Source organism: Epargyreus clarus, unplaced genomic scaffold, assembly GCF_041222505.1.
Source record: "Epargyreus clarus isolate Ecla_fem2 unplaced genomic scaffold, WU_Ecla_fem_2.2 ptg000006l, whole genome shotgun sequence".
Lineage (NCBI taxonomy): Eukaryota > Metazoa > Arthropoda > Insecta > Lepidoptera > Hesperiidae > Epargyreus > Epargyreus clarus.
The window spans coordinates 9,021,067-9,040,564 of NW_027332214.1; the positions used below are offsets into that span (position 1 = coordinate 9,021,067).

The window sequence follows — 19,498 nt, forward strand, 5'->3', positions numbered from 1 at the left end:
AATAGCATCTTTGGTAAAATACTATAATTACACAAAATTTTATTTTGAACAACCCTGATGTAATTTGAAGAACAAGATAGATATTTAAATAAGAAGAATTTTGATTTCGTACATTATAAATAGAACGACACTTTTACTTAAGCCAATAACAATTGGGAACTTTAACTTTTTAATAAAATTATAACATACAAATAATAAACCAGTTGCTATGTAAGTAGGTACATTCAGATACTTCTACCGGTGTACATTAGTCAAACTATATATTATTGTAGGTGGAGTGTTATCAACTAGAGACGCAGGACTTATAATGATGTTCCAATTACTTCCGTCTGATAGTGCTAATCTAGTATTATAGGAACATAAGATCGATTGAGCTAGGCAATGAAACACGTTTTAAATTGTTTCTGTGTACGCTCTATTATATCCAATAGGCAAGTCGAAGGGACAATGTGACCTAAATACACAGTAGCAATTAATATGATATTTTCTTTATTTAATTATAATATTACTACATTACATATTTTATTAGGTGCTTGCTTATCTTAACCTATGTATAGTTTGATTTTGACAAAGAATAAATTTAATGGGCAATACTAAAAAACAAAGATTTTTTTTATATAAACTACTACTCAATACACATGTAAACAAAAAATCTTGCGAGAGCAGCAAATTAAATTCAGTAACACAAGTTAGGTCTTACACAAATAATATCTTACTATTAGAATACTCAACTAGATAAATGATATGAACGATGCAATAAACCATTTAACGTGACCTCAGTTCAATGTATCATGTGACTGTAAAGAAAATGCGGTGATTGCGGCGGATACTAATACTTAGATCCCCTCGACAATGTACGAATGATAGGCATCGTAAGTCATGTGGGAGTAGACTACCAAATTGCAATAATATATCCTACTCATAACTAGATGATCCCTACATCTGTGATTTATTGTAAGTTCATAGCGTAAATATTGTAGGTGAATTTTATTTTAAACACAGTTTATAAACATGGAGAAAAAGTATGTATGGTAATCAAATGTTGATTAATATGGGAGATAAAATTAGATTTGATTGTGAAACATTAAATGATAAAGTAACAATTATATCAGCGATTTTATTAAAATAGAAATAACTGATATGAACATTAAGTTACTTTTTAATGCATCGATTGATGTACACGGTTCGCCAATTATATCTGTAAAAAATGGAATAGAAAATAAATTATTATTAGGTAGGTAATCGCTTAGTTCTGTTCTATCAGAAACGTTCATTTAAATAATATAGGTACGTTCCTTCCGTTTGCACTTGCTTAATGGGTAATGTTTAATCAGTCTCATTCTATTATTGTTAAATTTAAAGCTAATATATACTATACTCAGTCCTAAAATCTCTGTTTATTTATAATTACGACGTGCATCCTTTTACTATTTACTTTTATATATTATACATTCATTGCTAAATTAAAACCAATACTCAAAACTAATCTATGACTCTTAAATTTTTCAGCATCCTGCGCAACAGTCAGTCCCGCAGATCCATCCCAAGATGCTTCCCAATTATCAAATGATGATGAACACGCAGCAACGAGCACCGTCACAGAGTCCCGTGAACAGGATGATGCAAATACCCGTCATAAATATAATCCAAACTGCTCCCAATAATCAGTTATTACGCGGCAACACTCCATCGGGCAATTGTCCTCCGATGCGTACGAACCTTCCAAGCAATCCAATGTCTCCACTAACCCTTAACGTTGGCAGTCCCATGTACTCTTTACCGCCCAGCCCAAACACGCCAAACTACAGCCCGGCAATGAGCCCAGCCCAGCGAGAACGCGTACTAAGCCCATATTCCACTCCACAATCTTTATCGCCATCCGGAAAATATAGTCAAATGAGTAGCCCAGCCAGTAACAGACTTCTTTCACCAAATGGGGGAGTACTGCAAGGATATGATCCGTATTTGACAAACAAAATGCAAACGAGCCCTGGATTCCCTCTTCAGTCAAATGACTTGCTGATGGATTCTCCGCTGTCGGCGTCAGATTTTTGGACCGAATCTGATATGTTACAAGGCACAAGCGATTTGCTAACGGCTTTTGATGATGTTAAATTAGGTTAAGTAAATCTGTGTGGAATGAATGAAGGGTGATTTCTAGCATTTATTGGAAACGTTGTGGAAGGAGTGAATATCGTTGTTTCCGAAGCATTTCCCTCGAAGATGAGCATTTCCGATTTTACAACACAGAATGCTCGTCATATATTCATATCTTTACACAAACATTCCAATAGAAGTGGTGCTAAGAATATTATGTGCCTCCCTGAAATATTTTTTCCATTAGAAATCACTCGAATGAATGCAGGGTCGAAAAGGGTAGTAAAGAACAATATATTATATAAAGGGATTCCAAACATAATTCTTAGAGCGACATAGGTTCTATAACAACATGTTATAGCAACATGTTTCAAGAGCACAATAAATATGAAACTTTTTTATTGTCCTTTTACAGAAATTTAAAGTATTGGATATAAGAATCTTGTTATACGTGTAAATCACATGTATACATTTTGTATACATTCTGTAAGGAATCCCATAGCAATGACATTAAACGCGTGCGAGTGGAATAAAAATATAATAAAATTCACATAATACAATTTATTTTAATATGGCTTTAGGTGTGGTTGTAATAGTAAGATAGTGTGTAGGTGTCAAATGTAATACAAAACATGGCAAATGTGTTCATAGAGCCTACCGCGTCTAAAGAATAACAAGAATAAATCAATACATTTGTTATGCCTATTAACTTTCTACAGTAAAATATGTTAATAAATTCCATAGAAAAATGTAACATTTTTTAAATTATATTAGTTCCGAGTTAAATTACAACATTTGGTACAGTGTATAATGGTGTAGAGTCAGTGAATGTGAAGTATTGGTCATGTTGTTGTTCATTTATAATCAGTTTAAATACCTCTATTAATGAAGTAATAAATGAGTTAAGTATGTGCACGACGTCTCATGTCGGATTTTAATTTATATTTAATGATCAAAATTTATATACTCAGCTAGTTAGTAAGAATAGATGAAAATATTATCAGACAATAAATAGTAGGTGTAAAAAACCTACCTCTTATATGATCAGCACTTGTTTCCCAAAAATAAGTCATAACATATTATTTAGTTTGACAATATTATTTAAGTATCTTTATAGCCTTCAGTTTAACAATTAGTTTTAACTTAGTACCTATACCTCCTGATAAAATTTGAAATAACTATTGTTGCTTTTAAATAGTTTAATAAGCTCAAAAGGGCCTACATTTCATACACTCGAATAGATATTGTTCATATTTATTTTATCGCTAAATATGTTAATTTAGCTGTCACCTTAAATGTGTAATAATGTGTTGACAAGAAATATTATGTAACCCCCAATCAATAGTTTTATTCACCTCTAATGATGTACAGTTTAAGTACAATTTTCAATATATGCAAAAAGTAATAAAATTATGTTTTGTAAGTGATGCAATTTATGCCTTTAATTAAAATCTCGATAGAGTTATGTATACAATATCAATTAGTTCTAGTTTATTATAAGTCGACATTGTTATAATTTTTATGTAATGGTATGAAAGGTTAATTTTGTTATTCAAATATATTCTTATACATACTTCTTTGTTAAGAAAAATAAAATCGTTCCGTTTAAAAATCGGTTGGCTAAGTATACAGTAGTCTGGTGTTTTCATTGAAGTTAATAAATTGAGAAGCATGCCTTGTTGTAAGTAAATATAAGACAAACTGCCAATTTTCATTATTCACATATATACTGTTACACCTAATTCTTGCATTATTTTATCATTGAATATCTTAATTAAACCCACGCTGTGCCATAGAATGTTTAAAACTCTATAGATATATTAAATATAATTTTTTATTATATATTATATATAAAAATATTTCTTTAAAATGATCTTTAGATATGAGCAAAATGATATGAAAATTGTAAATAACATTATATATCAGGTTATTTTATATATATTTTGAGATTAAATTACAGTCATTTAATTATTGTTTTATTTACTAATGTTACCTACTTTCAAAAATACATAGTATTTCAAATACCAACTAGTATTATATAAAATTGCAGGTAAAAGAACTGAAACAATAGAGAGAACTCAAAAAAGATAAAAAAATATCAAAGAATGATAAAAGAAGGTATAGTTATTTTAAGATTCCAAACCCGACTAGGTTTGGTTAGGTAGGTTGTTGATTACAAATGTCTATGATCGATAATCGCCACATTACCATCTGGAGGATTGCATGCTGTAGTTTGCCACCTTTATATAAAACAATGTCAAAATTGTGATTTAGGACGATTGAAATAACTTTCTTTAGCTGATGTTGAAAGTAAAACGAAGAATCTGAAAGTTATAAAAAGGACGTAATGTTACATTTCACCTATCCAGTCTAATAATGCAGTGACCTAGTACTGTACTGTATAGACCAGGGGTTCCCAATCTTTTGTAGCCCGCGGCGCAGTTACAAGTTTAATATTCTTTCACGGCGCCCTGTGCCCTGTCCTAGCTAACTATTTGAAGAAGACAGTCGAAAGAAATAGGTAACTACAATAATAGTAGTTACCTTAGGTTGATCGAAACGAAATTTAAAACACCACAATATGAAATTGTACAATACGTTATTATAAAATAATTTAAACGGAAAACAACAAGAAAGACTTGAGGATAACAAAAATAAAATACGATATATATATTTTTTTTTATAATATAGGAGTAGCAGACGAGCATGCAGTCCACCTGATGGTAAGTGGCTACTGCCGCCCATGGACATCTGTAATCAATCCCAGACAGGATTAGATATTCCTGTCTGAGGTCGGCCACAGATGCGCCGCTACCCCTGAGGACTAAGCTGGAACGCCTCGGAAAAGTATGTCTCCCTTACCACACCCTTCAAACCGGAACACAGCAGCGCCTAACATTGCTGTTATAAGGTAGAAATAGGTGTGGCGGTGGTGCCGCCGGAGTCAAAACCACAATGGGTTCTACCACCTTCAATTTATTCAGTCAAATCAATGTGAAGGGTGAGCTTGTTGATCTCCGCGCAGTTTTTCAAAGCGGGGAATATGACTTGACACTGCTACTCTTTCTTGCTCCACATTGATCCGATATTTGTTCTTTATCACAGCTACATCTGAAAACCCAGCTTCACATAGATATGATGTTGCAAACGGAATGAAAATTTTTAATGCTTTGGATGTTAAATTTAAATATTCATTTTGAATCGATGACCAAAACGCCAATATTTGTGGTGTCCAATGATTAGAGGATCGACTCACGGCGCCCCTCTTTACTTTCTACGGCGCACCAGGGCGCCGCGGCGCACACTTTGGGAACCCCTGGTATAGACTATAGTATATGGCTAACTTCATATGCAACATGACACTAATTAAAAACACTTATATTTCGACTCCATCGCAGGCATCTAATGTAAGTTAAATGAAATATGGATGGATAGTGAATCCATATGAAACACCAAGAACTTAAATCACAGACCTGTATGCATAGATTACTAATCTATGCCTGTATGACTTAAATCTACTGTACATTTAAGTAAGCACAATGGAAAAAAATAGAACTATAACACTACTGCAATCTATACTTATTACTTTGGAAACTCTAGAATCTGTCCATCCATCCATCAGTCTTTTGAGGTCCACTGCTGGACATGAGTCTCCCGTGATTGACTCCACTCCAACCGGTTCCGTGTCCTTTGAATCCAGCGGTTTCCCGCCGTTTTCTTCTATAGATTGGTATAGAATAACCCTACTAGAATACATAAGAAATAAACTAATACTTACATTGCAAAATATTTCTCTTATATTTTTCGCGCCATTCGGGATAGAACCTGCATCGCACTTTTTTTTGTTCTTTTACTGACTTGGATACAAGGAATTCAAGCCATAAATTCATTTGTCTGGTAATATTATTGTTCCTAAATAAAATAACTAATATAATTTAAACCTTAAGAATTCATGTTATGAATAAATAAGAGATAAATTCTCAATTTATATTAATTTATTTACATTTTTTTAAATGTAGTATTTTTATTTGGTAACACTTAAAATGTCATTATACAAGGGATGTGCGTATTTGATTTTTGATCAATTGAATTACTCACCGAGATATTTTTAAGGCCAAGTTATTAGCCACATTGCAAGTGAAAATGGATACCTACATAAACCAGACATAAAAAAATAACATGAATTACAATTATACTTTTCATACATTACTTTTATGAAAAAGAAGAAAAACAAAACATAACTTAGAAAGTATTTAAATATATGAGTGAGTGATATTAAGTATTTAAAATTTCTCTTTTAATTTTACAATACATTTTTACAATTTAAAAAATGTAATCAAATAAAAAAATGAACATGATCTTTTCTAAATCTCTATGTAAAGCGTTGAGCAATGAATCAGCTCGTAATGAGGTAAAGTGAGATTTATCTAAAGTCTATCAAAATTTGGTTTTTATTTTTGAGCCTCTTATATAAGCATAAACGTCACATTGATAATTGCTGCAATGCATTATATACACAGAAACACAATGTTATTACACATTTCTAACAAAATGCACTGTTGCTGAAGACGATAATGTTGTTGTGCTTAACCATAAAGATGCACTCCTATTAATTCGCTCGCGCTTAGAAAGTAGGACAATAGGTATGAATATTTTATATTAACACTCACGGTTTTAAAAAAACAAACACATAAATGTACCTATATAAAATTAAAAGGAAGTCAATTATGTTGCATCATACTATTTTTACATTGAAATTTAAATAATAATACAACTTTAAATTTTATGATTAGAGTGAAATGAAATGAAATGAAATATATTTATTTTGTATAGGCCAACGGCGGCACTTACAAATTGTCAGTTACAATATTTAATTCTTAAACTACTACCGGATCGGAACGCGACCTCTACTGAGAAGATCCGGTAAGAAACTCAGTGGGTTTGTCTTTTTTAATTTTAAAAATAATTATTCTCTTTTTCATTTTTTTTAAATGCAGTAATCGATACAAGTAAACCACTATTGTGACAGTTGATTGACAAGTAATAGTAGCTTCTGTACTCTGTGGATATTCTGTATCTTTGGTCTTGGCTTGACATTAGTACGGACTTGACTTGACAAAATACAAAATGACAATACTCCAGTCAACGGCAACGATCTAACTGTCATTCCTTGGCAAATCAAACGAATCGGTTTCTCGGTCGACCAAATAAAATTTATGCGTATTCTGTGATACGTGCTTGTTTTATTGTACTTTCTATAAAATGAGATAGATTTTATATTTTTTGTCAGTGCTATTAGTGCTCTATCGTACTTGAACTTCGCGGTTATTGTTTATAATTTTCGCTTCAATGGCTTCAACGCCGAAACAGGTGAACGGCAATGCGTCGCTGAACAACAACGGTCCCTTGGGAAAGCGGAAAAAATCGCGGAACAACCGGAGCTCTTACCTGTCTAAATGGTTGGATAAGACAATGCATCAGGTGCAAGATACGATACCGAGTTTGGATCCGACTTACGATCCGTTCGGTTCGAGCATGAACTGGGCGATGAGCGGTGCCCAGTTCGCACCAGGCTACGATCCGTGTAGGTATAACATGTACGGTTGCACGCCCGAGCCCATGTCGCTGCCTACACTGCCGACGTATTTCAATCCTTTAATGCCGGCCCACTATAATCCTGAGTGCCGTTACGGGCTGAGTGAAAACAAAAGTGTTCAGGTGCAGAGAGCTCGGCGGCGGCGCAGCGAGAACAAAGCCGAGGAGGTCCCCGGAACGCCCGCCAACAACACCAGTTGTACGTTAAGTCACATCAATTACTTGCAGCCAAAGAATTTTACGGACAGCCAAGACTTCGCGAGCCTACCCCCGATAGTCACTTCAATGGGCGACACAAACTCGAATAGTGATGTGCGCACGCAGGACAAAGATGATGCCAGCAATGCAAGAAGGTTCAGTGATCCATGTGTGAGGGGCTTGCCAGATATTGCTAGACCAGCAAATGGAGATATAGACTCAGAAACAGACACAAATTCAGACTTATCGGGTAGCCAAGTTGGAAGCCGTCTGCTATCTTGCCTCCTAGACCAGATATCCTCATTGAAAATGGTTAATGAAAGACTAAATAAGGACCTGCAAGAGACCAGAGGTAAGTGATTTTAATATTTCTCTGTTTACAATTATAGCCTTATTATGATCCACTATGTCCTTAGACGTGGATGACGATCTGATTCCATAATTGAGGCATTGAAATAGTGAGTCAAAAAACATTATTGATGGTGTTTTATGTCCTGGTGGAATAACAGGGATAATATTATTGTATTGGACAACTTCACTTTATAGCCATAGAAATAACCATAATATAGTCTTGTTTTAAATATCAAATGTCTTTATTTTGTATTAGTCTATGGAGGCACTATGAAGGCTAAAATAATTATGCAGTGTAGTGTTCGCCTAAAACTTGCCAAAACAAAAATAATCATTAAATAACCCCACATTACCCTCTGTCTTGGATTCAAAGGATCTAAATACCCAAATTTAGTTCTGAAATTTAAAGTCATTATTCAGATTCATATAGTGACTACTTCACTACACAGGTAATCTACTCAAAATTACTTATTATCTTATGTTACATACATTATCTTAATAGTTTTGTGGCCCTGGTTTTGCAGATTAAATATCTTTTATTTACATTCTATTTGAATATATTCTTTTACATTTCAACACACAGAAGTACAAATTATCATAGTTATAAAAGTTAATTATAGCCTTTTGTCTGTGTTGTTGGATTACTTTGTTACAATATGTGAAAATAAATGATTTTAAAATTTTATTGTTACTACAATTTTTTTTGTTGAAATTATTATTATTCTTTTGTATGAATGCATGCATGCATGGTGCATTTTCTTGTAGTGGAAACTTCGACAGTCAAGGAATTTGAAATATTTCATCCAAAATAATTAAAAGACCATCTCAATATTAGTCACAAATCGTTAACAGGTGCAGTCATAGCACAACCTTGCCTCCTACACAGACCTTAAGGCTAAAACTACATTCAAATGAACCTCACACAACAATACATTGATGTCACCCACACGTTGACTCAAGGAGACTCAAATGATCAAATTACATAAACATCTCCAATATGAAATAGAAAGCAATTGCTACATTACATGACTGCAGTTCATTAATGTTTTGTAATCATTCTGGATATTAAATAACAGGTCTTTTGCATATTGATTTCAGTTTGTAATCTTCTTGACCTGTCTGTAGAATTTGGATCAAAAGTGTATCTTATTACATATATTACATAATGTTACATATTGATAACTCTTGTTTTTATATTGGAGTAGTAAACAATGCAGACCGCTTGATGGTAAGTGGCTACTGCTGCCCATCGACATCTTTAAACAACCCTAGAGAAGATGATATTTTTACCAGAGGTTGGACACAATGTATTGCAGCCCTTGCAAACAAAGTTGGTAAGCCTCAGAATAGTATGCCTTCCTCACCACACCTTATAAAACAGAACTTTTATTTATTTTTAAGCAAATTTTCATTACAGTAATTCCTAAAATACAATAATAATGTACCTGTTTAAGATAAATCATTAAAGAGGGAAAAACATGCTGAAACCTTTAATGTTTCATGTGGTATATAATACTGCTTGCATATCTGAACTATGGTAATACACCCCATGATTATTGATATGAACTCACATTATAATTAGGCTAAGCCTTCAAATATATATTTATATTTAGAAAGAAAGAAAGAAACATTTATTCGGATAATTGCAACACAAATGAAATAATGTAGAGAGACAAAAATTTAGACTTACACTTATGTATTTCATATAATAATTTGTCATATACTAGATACTTCATGTATATTTTTCTTATTGACGTTTTTGGCTATCAGTGACAATATTCCAGATATGATCTTACAAGGTGCATAATCTTGTATGTGTTGTACATTTTGATGTCATACAAATCATACTTGTACACACCAAAATTTATATTCAAGCAAGGTGATTCAATATTAGTTATTAGAGACTGAATATTGTTTATATTTGTCCAATTTCGTGTAGCTGACATATATTACAGATAGAATTATTAGCAATTGGTAATAACTTGGTGGATGATACTATTCCTTTCCCTGGGCGATGTATTGGTACTACATAATTACTGCCTTTAAGCTTTAAGATTGTCTCCTCTTAGTAGAGATTAAAATATGGCCATCTATTTGCATCAAAGGAGACAAATATCTTTCTATTTTAAGTACAAATCGAGAACTCCCACCGTGCTTCTTTTAAAGCTATTTATGTTCATTTTGGTATTCACTCTTACAGCTGAACTTGACAATGTTCGGCAGCAAAACGTCTTTCTACAAAAGAGCTCATCTGGCCTGGGCGGTACACCAAACCATTCACCTCTTAACAGCAATGGTAAGTGGAATTATTGTGTTATTATTTTATTAAATGTCTCACACATATCAAAGACATTGAGACATAATTGTTATTATTTACATGGAACAAAAATATTGGGTTAATAACATATAAGAGCGTGCCAATTTAGTCTTCAGGTGTAGCAAAGCATCTGAAGTCAATCTCCGATGGGACTGCATTCCTATCTGGGGTTAATTACATGTCCATATACTACATTAACTACATACTTGTTTGGTACTTCGAAATAAAAACAATGATTATTACAAATTTTGTATAATAATAACTTTGATTTTTTATAGTAAATATAGTACCACAGCTGTCGTCAAATCAGTAGTATTGACTTCTAATCTACAGTTATAAAAATCCTATTTTGAATTCTCTTTGAGTGTATAGAGTAGGTAAATCAATAAGTGATTTCACTTGACATGAATTTTGTAGAATATGCACGGGTGTACACTGATTACTGTATAGGAGGTAGTAGGTATAATCGACTTTGGTTTGTTACCGACCCACGCGGCGTTATCGACGCGATGATTTTGCCCGATTTTGAAAGTTGCGTGCATTTTTTATTATGTAGATTTTTATATGTGACATTTTTGATGTATAACGGTAGTGAAACGCCGCAATTAACTGTTGTTCGATTTAACGATGTGATTGGCAGAATTACTTGGTATAAATGTTATGTTATGAGGCGATTGAACTTATTGCAATGACCTCTTCACATAAGGTAAACTACGGGGTATTTCCGTCACCCATAAAAATCCATGTATATTTAATTTATACTGGGTTTACTATCTATCCGTCGAGAATGGTACTTATTTCGGTATAAAAGATACCCTATTTCTTTTTCTAAACCCCTGACAATGTGAGTACAAACAAAGTCACAAATAACTAATATTGTAAGTTCCCATTTACAATATTAGTTAGGATAAAAGAAATTGCGAACGAGTCGCCACCCCTGGACATCTGTAATCGACCCGCGATAGGATTCCTAACTTAGGTCAGCCACCTCTGCGTTGCGTTGTGTACCCCGGAAGAATTAAGTTGCTCGTATAAGTGCAATCTTCCCTAACACACCATTTTATCAGAAAAGTAACCCTGCTGCTTAGGCAGAAATAGTGCGGTGGTGGGGTCTCCGGATTCGTAAAACGAAGGGTTATTCTTTCAAATTAATCGAATTACTTTGTTGTAAATGTCACAAGGCGTTTGAACTTATAGCAGTGACCTCTTAGCATGAGGTAAGCTGGGAGCGCGTTTTCTATTTCTGCCATATATAAAATATCTATATTTTTTTATTACAAGCTGTGCACCGCAGTTTCACTGGTGTTTAAGTGTAAGTACTCTCGAGATTTTTTGGGTTTTGTGGGTTTGTTTTGTCCTAATTCTTTGTCTAAAATAAAAGTAGCCTAAGTTACTCTTTATGACAGCAGCTAACTACCAGTAGAAGTCCTCTCAAAATCGGTCCAGCCGTTTCGGATATTAGTCAGAATATACAAACAGGCAGACATGCGTGCGTATACTTTCGTATATAAAAAAATAATTTGAAACTAAAATTGCATAGTTCAATAGCTTTATAGTTCATATAGCTCATATAGTTATATAGTTCATATAGCTCTGAGTCCTAGGAGTTCGGACTCGTTCACGTATCGACCTTGCACATTTAAAAACATACATACTTGTAGATATACAATCCAGTCTCAGATTCTTATCAACAAAGCAACCAGATGCATGTGATAAAGACAGTGTTATTTTGGCAAACACTCAATATTATTTCTACATTAAGACTAAAGTAACTAAAACTGTATATCTCTGTATATCTCTGTATTCTGTGTATCTGTATCTTCAAAAAATAATAAAATTTTAGTGTCTGTTTGTAATTTCAAATACAGATTTTAACTAAAATTCATATTAAGAATACATGATTTATTTGTCTGAATGTTTGTTTCGGCAAATCGTCTAAACCGATTTTGATGGTACTTTTGTCAGTAGTTAACAGATATTCCAATAAGAAATTAAAGTTACTTTTATTTTCGATAAAGTATTAGGGTATCGCGCAAACCAATTAAAATTTATAAAATCTCCGGAGTATCTTATCTACACTATCTATATATCTATAGGAGTATACCTATCTACACTTAAACGTGGGTGAAACCGCGAGGCAAAGCAAAACTAAGAACAAGCCAATTATTTGAAAATAAAAAGACAAAGATTTTAATTTCATCACGTCAATTCAATTAGGCGAATGCTTTCTCCGATGTAGCTATGCATCTACGCATCACCAATACGGCGTTATTGCTCGATATTTTTTGCTACAGTACGTATTAATATAGCAATATTGAGATAGCATTGCAAGCATACCACAGTATGGTTTTTATTGTGTACACCTCGGGGTCTACCACCATCTTTTAAAAAACCATCACAGTTCAGGAAAAATTTATTTCAATATTGCATCAACATTATTTTATTTCGTACCACGACCTCCTTAAATCAGTTTCGTTTTATTCCTGCCGAGTGATGTAAAATAATGAGTAATTTGTCTAGTCCTTATCCAAGAAGCAACGAGATATCGAAACTAGTGTCATCTCCTTTGCACCACGGTCTTGATTATGTTCCATCATACGTACTTGAACAAATTTAAGCCCTTATTCATTTTTCCGCTTATCCATTGTATAATACCAACTGAAATTGTCACATTTTGCTTAAAAAGTTTAATTTCCTGCAAAAAAAAAAGAATAATTTCGACCGAAAAAATACAAAACTGCTTATTGTAATATTATAACAATCTTACTTAAAAGAGGTCGTGGTACGATATTTCAATAAATGATTAAATATTGTTTTAAGAGATGGTAGTAACCCCCCTGTACGGTAGACAATGGAGCATCTGTACTTCGATAACGATCTACATTGCCCCACTTTCTCATGGATTAGTTATTAAAACACAATGTTAAAAGTATTGTTTGTGTCAGCTACTATAGCTTGAACGGTAGCCTCATATTGTTATTATACTAAAATATATTTGTGTAGATTCGTCATGAAACCATTATTGATATTACTGTTTTCGTTGCAAAGAAAATCCTGCTGCTACAATTGACTAGTGGTTTGAAGTTCAGGACCTTAATATGGAGGCCTCAAACATAGGTATATCTCTGAGTTTCCGAAGTCATATGCGAATTAGAAATTGTCATTTGCTATACACCTGGAAGTTCTTTAGGAACCAAGAACTAATAATTACTCGTATTATAAAAATAAAAACCAGACTGCTTAAAATTATTGATTATGTTACTTCTGCAATTAAGATGAATCTAACGACACCTTATAATATATTATGTAACAATCCGTCAAGCCGTATTGGCTGGAAGGCATGCCAAACAATGAGACACACATGACGCTCGTAAAAAAATGTCTTTCGCGGTCGAATAAAAAGAATTACTAAAGACGATGAAGTCTACAAATTCTTGGCCAGCGTGGTGGATTAAGAACTATATCATTCTCACCTTGAGAGGAGACCCAGGTGTGGGAAAGTATTGGATTAACAACATCCTGTGCTTACTGAGCATGGATACCCAATCAGTATAAGTGTTTAGGTCATAACAAGATATTCAACAAAGTATTTAACTGTGTTATTGCTTATGCTAACTGTATTTCAATAGTAATGAACCTAGTATCGATTGAACCGACTTGCGTGATTCTCCGACCTAGCTAGATAACCTTGGGGATGTACGAGGTATAACCAAGATGATTAATATTGATTCTCATTAGAAACTCGATTCAAATATGAATTAACACAAATAATTAATAATCAATTGGTCTTATTACGGATCATAGCCACGATATGAGAATATTCGGTCATTGAATGAAATTGGGCTATAAGTGAAGGATTTCCAGAGAGGGTTGAGAGTTTTATGGTATTACATTTAGCCAAATTTACTCTTTGGTTAATGAACTAAAAATGTGGTGTTTATTTTTGGCTGTAATCCACCTAGTTTTGTTATCTCTGCTGATTTTAAATCGCATATTTTAAGCATTTCGTGTCATTGGCATAAAGCCTAGCCTTACTACACGAATACCATTAAAAGTTAGAAAGAAAAATCAATTATTTCTTTGCTAATTACAACTGCAACACAGAAGGCTTGCTTCTGAATCTACACAATCGCTTAATACAAGTAAATGCGCATAAAACATTATTATAATACTTCAACAATTAAATAAACTACATAAAAGTGCTATCCAGAGAGTACTAGTATGATAAAAATTGGCATAAATATAATTTGTGTTTGGCAATATGACAAAAGGCCGACCACAGTTATATACAATAGCTCGGATATTTCACATGATGACCGCCTGTGGTCATTACCGTATCGGTTTTTGTGGATATATTTAAATTGTTGAACTTACTGTCGTATTTGCTTTCAAATATTTTGTTTTACCGTTAGCGCATATAAGAATAACTAAAGAAAAGTTTGCTTCCAACATTAGATTTCTATGTTATTACCATTTTCCAAATTTTGTTTTTAATGTCTTTCACGAAAACACACTAATCTTTCTTATTGAATCGTGTCGACAGCAGATGCAAAATTTTCTGCAAAGTTGTATTGATCAAGTTGGTAAAATTCATAAAATTAGTTAAACTGATTTCGTTCACTTTTACATGCGGCAAATTATAATGTGTCCATAAATTTACTAAAGCTAATTAATTATGGGTTCGTTCAACTTCGTTTTTATAAAATTAACTTTAAACATGCAGATACTGGTATAATTTCATATTTATTATTATCGTATGGCCAGACGTTAAAGGAGAGAGTCATACATATACATAATCCCGAATTCTATTCTAATTCTGTGGTGGTAGTAGGACTAAGTACTCTTTTGAGAACGTCATAAACACTGGCATGCAAGATTTTTTACGATAACTGATAAATTCGTCTTGGCATGAACATGACTTCGTGCAATCACAAGTAATCTTGACTTAAATTGTTATTGACTTAATTTCATATGATCTTCCTTTACTGGCTTACAATGACTATCACTAATCAGCAAGAAAAGTAAGACAAAAATGTAAGCGTAACATCTTATATATAAAATTCTCCTGTCACAATGTTAGTTACCGTACTCCTCCGAAACGGTTTTACCGATTTTCAACTAATTTTATATGCATATTCTCAATATCTATTTTTCATACCCCTAAGTGATAAGGGTTGTTCACCCATCACATTTTTTTATTTATATGGCAACACAATTTTTGCCGGGTTAGCTAGCATACCTATAAGAAGGAATTTGCAAGCAAAAATAATTTATTAAATTTCTGATCGAATTTAGAAGCGATATTCCTGCAAATACCTTAACATTTACCGTTAGCTACCACTTAGTTTCCATAAAACAAGCGCTAGAAGTCGCTCACTAGAGTCGGTTACTCTACTTACCATATATAGCGCGGGCCCATCGCTCGCATTGTTGTTTATTCATAACGAGCTCGTGTCTACGCAGTTATTATACACAATCGTGTCATATGAACTAGGGATGGACGGTTCAGATCGATTAATTAAACGAAACATTGATTTTTGCACCAAAAACATTGACTTTTTAAACCTATATTCAAGTTGTAAATCTATCATAGATAACAGAACATCCACATTATTTTGTTCAAATACTTTAATAAAGAACAATATAACTTTTTCTCATTGTTCTGTTTTTCGTCGACCTACTAAATTTTGCCTAAAGAGACAGGTAGTCTTTTTTCCACTTAAATATTCTCAAACTAGCAATAAAGGCAGTTTTAGATTATTCGCTACATTTAACGTCAGTGCGGCATACAGTCGCTAATTTTAAAAGACCCTAAAATAAATCTACTTTCGATTTCAGATACATCGATCCTCTACTTCGATATTATTAAAGATATTTTTTTATACATTGGTACGTTGGTCGATTTTAATATCGATTTTTTTTCGAAATAATCCCATCCCTACTGTGAAAAAGAATGGGGAAAGAAGCCGTTTTGTCAATTTAATTAAACTCTTTGTATGCATCGACGCATCATGAGAATTTCTTGTTGCATGTCATTTTAATTAGTGACGTAAAATAAATAATTGGAGGGAAAAACGAAGCGTGTATGTTTTTTTGCTGACTGTGTAATGTTACCTAGTCTAGTTTTTGCTTATTAAAAAGCGTATTAAAATGAAGTATTTTTGTTAAATAATCTTGTTTCTTGCTTCACGATATATTGTTTTAGAGGTGTTTTGCGTGTTTTTATCATTTAATAGTTTCATGAATAGATGGACGATATTAAATGCTAATTCTCGTTTTTAAGTTTGTTATTTACTAGATGCCTACGTAATGAAACCAGCTTACAACCTTTTTTACTCTCAAATGCACATAGAGGACTTGTTACTGTAAAAATATCTTCGTCGCTTAGTAGCTACTCCTAAAAAGCATTGTTTTTTAATATATAAGTGACTACGGCCGCCCATGGGCATCTGTAATCAACCACAGATAGGATTAGATATTCCTACCTGAGGTCGGCCACAGGTGCGCCGTTACCCCTGAGGACTAAGCTGGAATGCCTCGCAAAAGTACGTCTCCCATACCCTTCAAACTAAAACACAGCAGCATTTAACACTGCTGTTATTAGGCAGAAATAGGTGCGGAGGTGGTGTCCCCGGAGTCGAACCACAAAGGGTTCTACCACCTTCGGCATTGTATTGTAATTTAAAACGTACTAAGTTTTCATTACTTATCTTTAAAATATAATGTTTGTTACTAATAAACAACGCTTATACGATGTATATTCTGGCATTTTATACATATAAATATATATTGTGTACTATGTTGTTGTAGACATTATGGTATTTAAATTGGCAATGGCGTACTTAAAATAGGATGCCAATAATCTGATCAATTGAACTATACTCCCGTCTTCTACATCTGGCGTTTGAATGCCTATCAATTTATGTATTTCATGACAGTAAAGGGTACATGAAACAAATTTTATAATATTAATTATTATCTATAGCGTCGTCTGAACTATAGATATTATCGATACCGCATAAACTAGTTATATATGTTGTTATTTCACCTATTTATATAAGTATAGAGGCACTAGCTGACCCGGCAAACGTTGTGTTGCTATATAAATAAAAAAATGATAAGGGTGAACAACCCTTATTACTTAGGGGGATGAAAAATAGATAGTCGCCGAGTCTCAGACCTACTGAATATGCATATAAAATTTGGTGAAAATCGGTAAAGCCGTTTCGGAGGAGTATGGTAACTAACATTGTGACACGAGAATTTTTTATATATGTGATAATGTTAAATGCCATTTTTATTTTATCTCCCATTTCAATATGAAGCACTCGTTATATTCTCCAATATTATTGTAATACTATTATTAGGTATATTTTAATAGACATCGTAGTAAGAGGAAATTGCATTTTAAAATGTTAACTAGAGGAAGTAAAAACAGTTATTTTGTTTTTATCTGTTATTCTACTTTACTTTTCGGTTAAGGAAGCGGAAGTTTAAGTTAGTAAATAAGAAAATGTATGTACTCCGTTACGTCATATCTCAGTTGTTGATGTAATATCGATCGGGAAGCAAACAGCTGATCTCTATATGGAAGTAATCAGTTGTCGTTTATTTTTTAAAACTACTTTTTACGCCCGATTCTACATGCGTGATAGTATGTATGTATGTACTCGTATGTCTGATAGCTATGATTGTAGAATAATTATTTCTGGAGTCGGAACCCTCTGTAGAATCGGTATAAGAATTTTCAAAAATGACCCGTATAAACAGATAAATATATTAATTTTATTTAATTTTATAAATAAGGTTGTATTATGTTGGAACCTACTTATTTAAGTATCTTCCGTAAAATCATAGTTCTTTAAAAGTCGTGTTAAAAGCAGTACAACAGTTTAAATTAAATAGTACATATACATCAATTATATTCGTGTAAAAGGTAGTAACTAAGCACAATCCAACTCTAGACGTGCCCAAAGCTGGATTAAGAAGGATAATCGCACATTTACATTTATCTGGCTTCAATGAATGACAGAACTGCACTGTTGCAAGTGGAGTTTTGAAGATGGTGGAAACATTCATATTTCAACTCTCGTTTGCTTGTTAGCTACTTTTATATTATAAAAAAGTAACTATTTGCGACGTATATTCATAAGCCATCCTTCAAGGTTCAAACCAGAACGTAACAGATTTGATGTAGGTGCCTAAAGAGTCGATCTATGAAGGTTTCTTCACTTCTCTGCCTGCAAATGATGATGGATTTGGCGAAGTCTCTTTTATATCTATTTAATTAATTTCGTCAAGTTCACATTGTATTAATAGCGTGAAAATTTACGGAGCGTTTTTCTTCCGCTGCCGCGGTGGACGCGCAACCGCAGCGCGCGTAGAAAATGTAAGTAAATGACAATTGCCGTTTCACGGTGCGTTATTTTTGCCGCTTCGTGCGCGATTTCTGGGCAACTGTGGCGTCTTTTGGTCCCCCTTACGATGGTGTTTTGCTGAGTTTACGGGCGTCTCCGTGACCGTGGGCATACGTAACCGCGCATGGTACAAAATCTCGAGAGTTTTTAAACAGACAAGATGCGAAAGAAAAACGCTCCTTGAATTCTCACTCTTTAAAACCAGTAGTGGTTATTATAGGAACTACTTAACTGTACATTGGATAAGGAATCCGTTTATTATGTATTAAGTTGAGTCATACGGATTGCCCTAATTTTAATTCCCGTGTGTTCTTTTGTTTACAATATTCGCACGGGTACGTTGATGCATTCGGTGTTCTAATTACATAATAATTGCAATACCGTTAGGTTCAAGTTTTATACGACACTCCACACCCGTAGAACAATAATAATATTATTATTAGTACCTCATTATTTATGCAAACAGTCAACTGTTTTTATTCAGATTTTTTTGCAATTTGATCAACATGGTTCGGTGCTGCTA

General features: G+C 33.4%; 2 protein-coding genes across 4 annotated transcripts in view; both read left to right on the forward strand.

Moving 5' to 3' along the window:
* LOC140742916 (uncharacterized) overlaps positions 1-4,065 on the forward strand; it is a 106,686-nt gene extending 102,621 nt beyond the window's left edge. For both annotated transcript variants that reach the window (XM_073073985.1, XM_073073986.1), the window contains exon 12: positions 1,510-4,065. In XM_073073985.1, coding sequence (XP_072930086.1) covers positions 1,510-2,124 — 615 coding nt within the window. In that variant the 3' untranslated portion in view covers positions 2,125-4,065. The remainder of the gene's footprint in view (positions 1-1,509) is intronic.
* Positions 4,066-7,210: 3,145 nt separating this feature from the next.
* Positions 7,211-19,498, forward strand: part of LOC140742917 (uncharacterized) — a 28,614-nt gene continuing 16,326 nt past the window's right edge. Inside the window, exons 1-2 of one of the 2 annotated variants that reach the window (XM_073073988.1) lie at positions 7,211-8,242; positions 10,442-10,537. In XM_073073988.1, coding sequence (XP_072930089.1) covers positions 7,447-8,242; positions 10,442-10,537 — 892 coding nt within the window. In that variant the 5' untranslated portion in view covers positions 7,211-7,446. The remainder of the gene's footprint in view (positions 8,243-10,441; positions 10,538-19,498) is intronic. The other variant, XM_073073989.1, reaches the window with a different exon arrangement.